This window comes from Hydra vulgaris, chromosome 02, assembly GCF_038396675.1.
Source record: "Hydra vulgaris chromosome 02, alternate assembly HydraT2T_AEP".
Classification (NCBI taxonomy): Eukaryota; Metazoa; Cnidaria; class Hydrozoa; order Anthoathecata; family Hydridae; genus Hydra; species Hydra vulgaris.
In genome coordinates this window covers 67,000,771-67,010,918 of record NC_088921.1, presented here as the reverse complement: position 1 = coordinate 67,010,918, position 10,148 = coordinate 67,000,771, and the positions used below count along the sequence as shown (strand labels likewise).

The following is a 10,148-nucleotide window of genomic DNA, read 5'->3' as shown; positions in this document are numbered from 1 at the left end:
CTTGAAGAAAGAAATTTGGTGACAGATACCCCCAACGCAACACATTTTCCAATAATCTTTTTCACTCTGAAATAGTTTAACAAAGTTGCAATAAATCCTGAAAATGCGTTCACTCTGATTAACAAAGATAAAGATGGCATTATTATATTCAGCTGATTGCTCATATTCAAAAATTGTCATATGAGCAACTTCTCAGTTACAAAATACATCTTCGCTTGCTAAACAATCCTTAGTTTTCCCGAAAACGAAGCAACGTTTGCAGTAAACATTACCCCTTTTAGCAAAAAATACCATCCAATCTCATATTTTCTTTACTCCTTTACTAGTATTTGAAAAAAAAAACAAAGAGGCTTTTGAGGCTCGTCGCAAAGTTCCAGCATTGTCACGGGTTTCAGACCCTGAAAAACCAGTGCCATTAACGTCTCTTTTTGCTGATTTATTGTAATGAACTTAATAAGACCATTATTTTAACGTAACCAATTGGCAGGATTGGTAAAAAATACTTCGACGTTCTGACCTATTTTTTTGTTACGTACACTAATGATGTCTGAAACATGCGACGCCTCTTTTGATAAAGCTGAATTCAAATCTGGCATCAGATTTGTATGGAAAGCGTCAGATTTTTTGCAATAAACATTTTTTTATTTTGCAAAACATTAGAAATAATTCTAAAATACAGATTTGAAACTCATTTAGAGTGCAAGGATATATTTTTTACAATAAAAGTTGTTTACCAAACTAAAACAAAAGCAGAAAGCAGATGAAAATAAATGTGAACTATTTAAAATAAACATTATATAAACATCGTCTTATAAAAAAAGTCCTAGCAAAATTATCAACTTTTAATTGATTAATAACAAAATCATGTTTCACTTTAGCTTTAAAAAAGATTGCAGATTATATTGTTTAATTAAAACTATTTAATCAGGAAGAAACTTTTGCTTGTTGCTTTTTCTTTTATACACTTTTCCTGAGTCTTCTCGATTGATACCCCAAAAGTAGTCTGGCTTCATATGTACCACCGTCCTTGGTAACGATCTTCGATTGTTTTAAGGTCTTGATGGAATCGCTCGCCTTGCTCTTCACTCGCATCTCCAAGATTTTCAGGAAACTGGTCAAGATGACTATTTATATAATGAAGTTTTATACTCATTTTGCATCCAAGATTACAAAAGGCTTCCAACATTTCATCAACTAAATCTGCATAGTTTTCTGCTTTTTTATTTCCAAGAAAGTTTTCTACAACAACCACAAACAACAACCAAGCCATTTTCTCTTTGATATTCATTGTTTTAATGAACTCTTTATCTTTTATAAGGTAGCAAATTTATGGCCCATTAAAAACTCCTGCCTTTTTTTTTCCTCTATTGACAAACCTGGTAATTATGAAACTATATACTGAAAGCAATCACTATCAGTGCTTTAACAAATTGTTTCATGCATCCAAGTTTAAGATGGAGTAATGGAAAAACTATTTTTTTTCGACTAACAATGGGTTCATTCACAATGTTTTGCTTGCCCACTGTGAGAGTCTTGCGAATGGGCCATTCTTTTTGTATCCAGTGTTGATTTCTTGCTCGACTATCCCACATACAGAGATAACATGGAAACTTTGTAAAACCCTTTTGCTGACCAAGTAGAAAGTTAACCATTTTTAGATCTACACAAAAATCCAGTTTTGTTCGAGATATTTAATCAAGTTAAGCACCATTTTAATGTCTTCGTAAGTTTCTCGCAAATAAACAGAATGACCAGTTGGTACAAAACCAAAAATATTGGCATTGTGCAATATGACGCATTTGAGGCTTCGCTTTGAGCTATTGATATAAAGTCTTCATTCTGTTGGATTATATACAGAAATACCTAACTGTAATAGGAGACCTGAAATATCATGACAGTAAACAAGTAAATTGACTGAAAAAAAAAGTTAACAAAGCTTTCATCTCTTGTTCTAAAATAAAAACTTTTGCAAAACTATCAAGTAGATTTTTTTCCTTTAAACGTGATGCTAATACTTCTGCTGCTTGCTTAGAAAGTCCCAAATAACGAACTAAGTCATTCAGTTCTATCTGACTAAAACACTGAGGCAAATTGAATTGTTTAGCATTAGATGAAAAGTCTTCCAAATCTGGTAAAAATTCTTCTGTTTCTGTAGCAGACATACTTTCCTCGTTCTTTGACAAAAATAAAACACTAAAAATTGGGTATGGAATCTCTTTAGAATGTTGAATTGGTTTAATAGCAGAAAGAATGTTGGGATAAGCTTTTTTTTTGCCTCTTTATTTTGCCAATACCAGTAGTATTAACAAGACAAAAATAGCAGTTGTCAACGTGGTTTAGTGGTTCCCTCCAAACCGTGGGGACTCCAAAAGGTAAATTCTTTCTTTTTCCTTTTGTCCAATCTCGAAGATTTTCTTCATAAATATGGCACACAGTATGTGGAGCCCACTTTTTGTCTTGTTTGCCAAGTTTAATATCAAAATATGATTTATATGCTAGTTTTACAAAATTAGTAATGTTTCGTCTTTGTCGAACAAGTGTATAGCAACCATAGATATAACAAAATGAGTTAGGATTATGCTTGCACTTTTGTCGATTTGAAGAAGCCATCATATTATATTTTTGATCTAATAAAAACAATGACATGGTTACTTTTTTTATAACTATTGAATAAAAATACATATGAAAAATATAATTTTTAAAAAATAAATTAATTGGTTATTGCAAAAATACTAGAGCTTGCTAACAAAAACGGACCTTATATTTGGATTCAGCGTTTAAAGATACATAAAAATCAGTTTAATCATCTTATGAAACAGAAAAAAAGTTTTTTTTTGTAGACCTGTGTAATGTAACAATGTTTACACGCTCACTACGATCCCTGGTGAAATCAATGCAGCAGGCAAGTTTTCTTTCTCCAACATGTATACAAGAAATTTACTTTTTTATTTTTGTTTTTATAATTAACTAGAAAAAAGGTTTGGAAAGCCCAGTCTGCCTTAAAACGCCCTGACCCTGCAGCGTCTGTCTAGGCTGGACATGGGTAAAGACGAGGATTATTAGAAAATTTAAATTTTATACAAAATTTCAATAAGTTTGTGTGTTGCAAAAAAAAAATCGGACTAATGGGATATTGATATATAAAGTAATTTCATAGTTACATAGATTAAGTAAAAGACTTATATTCTAAAAAATTAACTAAAAAACCTGAAAATTGCCCCCTCATCCTTCTAGTTTACTAAATAATTTGGATCAACAAAATCTACCCCCTTCTTTATTCTTTCCTAAATGGTCTGGATGCACCGAATAAAAAAATTTATAAATCGACCCCCTCCTTACTAGATGGTCTGGATCCACCCTTGAAAACAATTCTCTTCTCTCTGTTAGTCGTTCTTATTATGCTTATAAAGGGCGCTTACTACAGCTACATTTACTAATGTACCGGGTTTTCCGAATTGCTCAACTAATTTATATAACTAAGGCTTTTCACTCATTTCTCTATCTTTCATGTACTTTATTTCAGTACCCTGCAGATCAATTCCATGATTAAGTTTGTCAATTCTGGCCAATCACAGTTTGTTTCAGCTCTTTTTTGGCAATTTTATAAGCGTTTTCCAGAGCGTTGTCTTTCGGTGTAGTTAAGGCAATATTAAAATGTTATAGCGTCTGTATGATGTTTTATTGACTACGACATATTTCCGTTAAATGATCAAGTCTGTAAATTATGAAAAGATGAAAAAAATTAAAATGATAAATTTTGCGGTATCATAAAGCATGAATGCTTGTAGCGAAAAAACCCACACCAAAAATTCTTTTTTTTTTTTTTAAAAAAAAAAAAAAAAGAAATAAGAATCACTTGTCCAAATTTGAATAAGGTTTAAACAATTTAAATTTAAAGATTGAAGATAAATATTTAAAATATTGTAAATTACAAAAGTTATGACCATGCAAAATTTTACACCCCCTCAATTTGTTGGGGATTGGGGTCGAAAAAGATGCATGGTCAAAACTTTTGTAATTTACAATATTTTAAATATTTATCTTAAATCTTTAAATCTAAATTGTTTAAATCTTATGTATTTTTAAAACGCATAGCAACGCACATAGCAACATACTGGCAACCAAAAAATTATTTATATCATCCTATCCTTAACTCATTTAAATTATATTTTTTGAAATATGAATGTTATGTATACTTTGCTTTATTTGTTATGCAAATTATGAACACTTTTAGTCATGCTTTCAAGTAGCAAAAGCACAATTTTTTGAATTTTACGTAGGGGAGAAATACTCCAGACGTAAACATTAGCCCGTAAATTGACCTGCATAAAGTTTGTCGCATGTTTTAGTCGTGAAAATTTGTCGTGAATAGTAAAGGTTTTGAATTCCTGGTGTTAATAAAGTAAATAAATTTATTATGAAATTATCATTTGTTAATGCTGCAGAAATAAATCCTTATGAAGGTAGGGTTTTTAGTTTTTTGAGTTGTTATGTAATATTGATAGTGGGAGTAAGTCCCATAAAAAAGTAAATCTCCTCTTATAAGCTTTAAAACTCATATAAAAAAAATCCTTAAATTAAGGATTTTTTCATATGAGAGTAATTATCCCCTTTTCAAATCTAAATTATTAATAAGAACCATTTTAATGATAAAATAAACTTTTTTGGTGGTGTTTTGTGGAAGAGTAATTCTCCCCTTTTTAAAGTTTTTGTTAAAAGTGTAAGTTTTACTTTTGTCAAGTTTTTTTTGAAACAATAAATCTCATATTTTAAGGATTTTTTACATATGAGAGTAATTCTCCCCTTTTCAAAATTAAATAGTTGAAAAAAACAATTGCGTTGATAAAACGAACCTTTTTGGTGGTGTTCTGTGGTAAGAGTAATTCTCCCCTTTTTAAAGTTTTTGTTTTAAGAGTAAGTTTTACTTTTATCAGGTTATTTTTAAAACAATAAATCTTCTCTTTTAAGGATTTTTTTATATGAGAGTAATTCTCCATTTTTCAAAATTAAATTATTAAAGAGAACCATTTTATTAATAAAATTAACCTATTTGGTGGTGTGGAAGAGTAATTCTCCCCTTTTGTAAAGTTTTTGTTGTAAGAGTAATATTTACTTTTGTCAAGTTTTATTTAAAAGAGTAAATCTCCTCTCTTAATGATTTTTTTCATATGAGAGTAATTCTCCTCTTTTTAAAGTTTTTGTTATAAGAGTAAGTTTTACTTTTGTCAAGTTTTTTTTAAACAATAAATCTCATATTTTAAAGATTTTTTTCATATGAGAGTAATTCTCCCCTTTTTAAAATTAAATAGTTAAAAGAACCATTATGTTGATATTATGAAACTTTTTAGTGGTTTTCTGTGGTGAATTAAAAACAAAAATTACATTATTTTTTTTCAGCATTGTCATCAATCGATCCATTGAATAGTTTAACAGAAATTCAGTTTAAAAAACCCGGGTAAAATGCTTAATTGATGTCAATAAGTAACTAAAGTATATAAAGAGTTAAATAAAAATTGTTGTTTTTAGTTTTATGTGTTCTGCTTGCATGATGTCATTTACAAGAAAAGATAATATGAAAAGACATGCTTTACAGGTACATAAAACCGTTTTTAGAGATGATCAATCCAAAGATAAAAGAACTCCATGTCACTATCAAGACTGCGGCCAAGTATTTTTTCAAAAAGTCAAACTTATTAAACACATAGTGGAATGTCATGAAGGTATATTTTTCAAAGAATCCTACAATTTTTTATCAGAACCTGAATTCTTAACATGGAAGGAAAAGGAGGAACTTAATAGTTATGTTTTTTTCAGTAAACAAAGTGGTAGTTTTTTTCAGTAAACAAGTTATTTCATTTGTTTTTTTTCAGTAAACAAGTTATTTCATTTGTCAAAACGATAGTCATTCTAAACCGCATTGCTCTGTTAGTGAACCAGCAAGAAAAACTAATATAAGGTACTACAGAGGGAGTGTTAAATCAGGTGCCTTCTGCCCTGTCAGAATGATTGTCACAGTAAACAAAAATGGTGTCACAAATGTGCAGTATATCAAAACTCATAACCACCGTGTTAATATTACAAATACCATGTACCAACCTATCCCAGGTAATATTAAAAAAATTATTTCTGCTAAATTATCATTAGTTGTAACTGTAAATACGGTTTATCGTGAGCTTAGGGAAAGTTTTGGAGACAGACAAAATAGAAATGATGAAGATGCTGTTTTAACTAAATCACGTCTTCTTACAAAAAAGAATATTTCTGTTATCAACAGAGCAGTAAAAAAAGGATGTCGGCTTCACCCTGTTGAGAGCATTTCAACTTTTTTACTTGTTCAAAAGTTGAAGTCTGAAGATTTTAATAGCATTCTGGTTTATAAGCCACAAGGACAGCAAACTGTTATCGGCCTAAAAGTGTATGACGACATTGACCTTAATAAGGATTCCTTTGTTGTTGGTATACAAACAAAGCATCAACTATCAATGTTTAAAAAGCATTCATCACAAATTGTTTGTATTGATGCTACACAGTATGCATTTCCTCTTGTAACTTTACTAGTTCGAGATGATTTTAAAAGGGGTTATCCAGTAGCTTTTCTTATTTCTAACAAATCAGACGAACAAATCATAACACCATTCTTAGAGGAAATAAAAAGGAGATGCAATCATTCTGTAAAAGTTAATGCTGTTATGACAGATGATTTGTCAGGCTGGAATTCTTTTAATAATGTTTTTGGAGATGTGCGCCACTTGCTATGCAAATGGCATGTAAAACGTGCATGGCGCAATAAACTTCCTTTAGTCGGTCCATCTAATTTACAAGAAGAAGTTTTTAGGATCTTAGAGACAATCATTGACGAAAAAAACCCTGATGTTTTTTTATCAACTATGAATGGTTTTGTAAAGGCATATGAACATAAATGTCCTAACTTCATTAGTTACTTTGCTACATACTATGCTCCTCGACATATAAAATGGGCTTCTTGTTATCGCAACTTTCAACATGCTGACACTGATACTAATATGTTATGTGAGTCATTACATAACAAATTGAAAACAGTTTATATGGAAAGACGACCTAATAAAAGGTTAGATGATTTAATCAATTTACTTTTAACAATCGAGGAAGATAGTTATTGGCACCACAAAAGAGACACCATTTATCATGGAACAATATCTCTCCCAAAAAAGTACAAAAAAAGACATGAAAAAGGAATGTTGATTTCAGATAAATGTATTATTAAATGTTCGTTAACTCAGTACACAGTTAAAAGTCAATCAAATGTAACATATAATGTTGACATTCTAACTGACACTTGTAAGGAAAGTTTGTGTTTAGAATCATGTCTAAATCCTGCCTGTAATGGTTTGTGTCAGCATTTATATAGGTGTAATTGTAATGACATCGTAATCCTTTGCAAGCATGTTCATAAGTTACGATCATTTCTTTTAAGAACTCAAGAAAAAAACTGCACAAAAGTATCTTTAGCTGTTAATACTGGTAATAATCAAGTGAAGCAAAAATCACAAACACTTATTAATGAGACTGAAAGGTTTCAAAAAAATATTGATGAAATATCTACATTAATTTCTCATCCCATGATAATAAGTTTGCAACTTCCTTCAATGAACAGACAGCTGGAAGACATGATCAGTCAAGCTTAAGCCATCAAAAGTATGAATTCAATTGAGATACCTGTAAAGCCACATAATAACCTTTTAAATTTTGAACCAAATAAGAAGTTGGATAATCAATGGCAGCCTAATAAATTTAAGAGAACAAGAAAAGAAAATAGGAAAAAGGAAACAAAATCATATCAATATCCTGCACAAAACCAAAAAGAAGAGATTGTTCTGAAATTGTCTCAGCAGCATGTTGATCAAATTCATGATAAACAAAGTACAATAATATGCGATAAGATTGAAACTCGTGACTTTACCAACACTCTCATTACGTAAGCTATTTAAATACATTTTCAAATACTTGCTACTATTCAATTTTTCTACGAATATCTTAGCTTTTAAATAAATTTGCTTATTCAAATTAATTTGATGTTATTGATAATATATTAGACAGTAAATAAAACAATAAACTATATTTCCTTCAGTATATTAGTTATACTTGTGTGTAAAATATAAATTATTTGTATATATGTGTGTTTGTTTATATATATAAATATATATATATATATATATATATATTTTTAATTTATTGATATATTTAGACATGGCTCTCACCAAGTATCTTTTATTTCCCTTTTGACATTAGAAAACAATATACCATCTGACATTTCCTTTAATTTAAAAAAAGCACTCCAGGTTTTTAAAAAGGCTGGCTTCAAGATAAAGTCATAGGAAGTTTTCTTCATTGCTTAGAAAAAGGGTACCCTTCAATGAAATATTTGGGTCCAACTGAAGCATCAGCTTTAAGCTGTTCAAAAAGTTTACGGCTTTTATGGAGAGATGTTGATACTAAAGTTATAGAACAAGTCCTTATTCCTTTTAACCCAACTAATTCTCATTGGATTTTAATATATCTAAAAGTTATAACAAAAGAAGTAACTGTACTTGATCCACTCCATTGCAATATTATGCCAAATAATTTTTCACACAATAAATCTATTGCTGTTGCTAAAGACCTTTTTCGACTAAAATTTGACATTTTAAACCCAACCGTCATTTCAGCCCCAAGTCATTGTTTACAGAAGGATAGTTACAACTGTGGTGTTTACATATGCTATTATGCATTACAATTTTGTGAAGGTATCATTATTTTTACACAATATACATTCTGCATACAGAGTGCATCTTGAGTAATATTTATATATTAGTATTTTTTTAGTTGTCGATTTTATAACTAATTTTTTATTATGTTGCTTATATTTAATTAATTGCATATATAAATTCATTTATGAATTATTAACTATGAATTTAGTTCTGTAATTGTTCAATAAATTATAATTGTTAATTATAGTTTGCATAGCTTATAATTTGTCTGCGACTATTTAAAAATGCATCATTACACGAATTTTTTTATTTTCTATTTTATTTAACTTTCTTTAAAATTGTGTTTTCAGAAAAAAATATCAATGATCCATTTAATGAAGTACAATTTCGTAAATATATATACGATACTTTATGCGGTAGGTGTTTAAAGAACCTTGAAAGTGGTTTTGAACGTTTGTACGATATTTGTAGGGTAAGTGTTTATTTTATTTCAACATAATAATAAGCTGAAATTTTTATTCCAATATTGTATTAGGGAATAACCTGTTCTTTTACTATTTTGTTCGTCCACTTTGAATTAAATGCAATTTGGTTGGCGAAAAATAAATATATACCGTTGTTACATTTTAGATCCTATCCTTATAAACACATATTTCCTTGTTTCTTTGAGTTGTTAACAGTTATATCTAAATTATAGCTGTCTATGAAATTTGAGAAAATGATGGAGTAATAGATATTGTAGTAGTGATTACAAGGATGACATTTAATATATTATTATTACAGATTTGCAAGAACACATCCTCTAAAAAGAACGATTGGGTGCAATGCACAAAATGTCCACAATGGTATCATTGCGAGTGTGCTCACATTTCAATCAAAGATGCGGATGTCAGTGATACTTTCCAATGTCAATGATACAACCCTATCAAGTTTAAAAAACGGCTATTTTCATAGCCACAAATCGTTTTAAAAATATTAAATGACATGAAAAATCTAGTTCCATTCTATTCTATTTACAGGGCCGTACTGAGGGCAAGGCCGGGTGCGCATAAATTTGGTCTCTTTGATGTTGATACGAAAAATAGTTAAAATTGCGCCTTCTTACGTAAACTCTAATTAATAAAAGCTCATTTAGTGAACAAAAGAGTGCTCTTATGTTCTGTAAATGAGATAAATTGCGCCCCGTCTCTTTAAATAAAAATTATGTCAGAGTTAAAGACACTGACATTTAATTTTTTTAAGAGGAAGGGAGCACAATTTTTCTTGCTTTCCCGAAGCGCTAAGTTGGCTCGGTACAGACCTGTTTAATTCTAGTTGTTTTTTAAGTTTTAAATCAGGCATTAACTTAACAAATTTAATAAAATGTCATATCATTTTTAAATAGCCTGTTTAATAGGCCTAATTTGTTTCAGTTTTTAAACA

General features: G+C 29.7%; 3 protein-coding genes across 3 annotated transcripts; all 3 read left to right on the top strand.

Annotated features, from left to right (window-relative positions):
- The first annotated feature begins 4,367 nt into the window (after positions 1–4,367).
- On the top strand, positions 4,368–6,025 carry LOC136077119 (uncharacterized). The gene is made up of 3 exons (XM_065791754.1): positions 4,368–4,463; positions 5,398–5,455; positions 5,527–6,025. The coding sequence occupies exons 1-3, from the start codon at positions 4,418–4,420 to the stop codon at positions 5,840–5,842; spliced, it is 420 nt and encodes a 139-aa protein (XP_065647826.1). The 5' UTR covers positions 4,368–4,417; the 3' UTR covers positions 5,843–6,025.
- On the top strand, positions 5,967–8,762 carry LOC136077117 (uncharacterized). The gene is made up of 2 exons (XM_065791752.1): positions 5,967–7,954; positions 8,225–8,762. Exon 1 carries the CDS (start codon positions 6,003–6,005, stop codon positions 7,662–7,664), a length of 1,662 nt encoding a protein of 553 aa, XP_065647824.1. The 5' UTR covers positions 5,967–6,002; the 3' UTR covers positions 7,665–7,954; positions 8,225–8,762.
- LOC136077118 (uncharacterized) lies at positions 8,250–9,722 on the top strand. Its single transcript, XM_065791753.1, has 3 exons — positions 8,250–8,762; positions 9,077–9,198; positions 9,510–9,722. Exons 1-3 carry the CDS (start codon positions 8,393–8,395, stop codon positions 9,639–9,641), a joined length of 624 nt encoding a protein of 207 aa, XP_065647825.1. The 5' UTR covers positions 8,250–8,392; the 3' UTR covers positions 9,642–9,722.
- Positions 9,723–10,148: the final 426 nt, after the last annotated feature.

Excerpts from the sequence above, each read along its gene's own strand:
- LOC136077119 (XM_065791754.1), top strand. The coding sequence starts at position 4,418 with ATGAAATTATCATTTGTTAATGCTGCAGAAATAAATCCTTATGAAG. Across the intron at positions 4,464-5,397 it reads AGAAATAAATCCTTATGAAG|CATTGTCATCAATCGATCCA; the intron begins GTAGGGTTTTTA and ends ATTTTTTTTCAG. Across the intron at positions 5,456-5,526 it reads ATTCAGTTTAAAAAACCCGG|TTTTATGTGTTCTGCTTGCA; the intron begins GTAAAATGCTTA and ends TGTTGTTTTTAG.
- LOC136077117 (XM_065791752.1), top strand. The coding sequence starts at position 6,003 with ATGATTGTCACAGTAAACAAAAATGGTGTCACAAATGTGCAGTATATC.
- LOC136077118 (XM_065791753.1), top strand. The coding sequence starts at position 8,393 with ATGAAATATTTGGGTCCAACTGAAGCATCAGCTTTAAGCTGTTCAAAA. Across the intron at positions 8,763-9,076 it reads TGCATTACAATTTTGTGAAG|AAAAAAATATCAATGATCCA; the intron begins GTATCATTATTT and ends TTGTGTTTTCAG. Across the intron at positions 9,199-9,509 it reads GTTTGTACGATATTTGTAGG|ATTTGCAAGAACACATCCTC; the intron begins GTAAGTGTTTAT and ends TTATTATTACAG.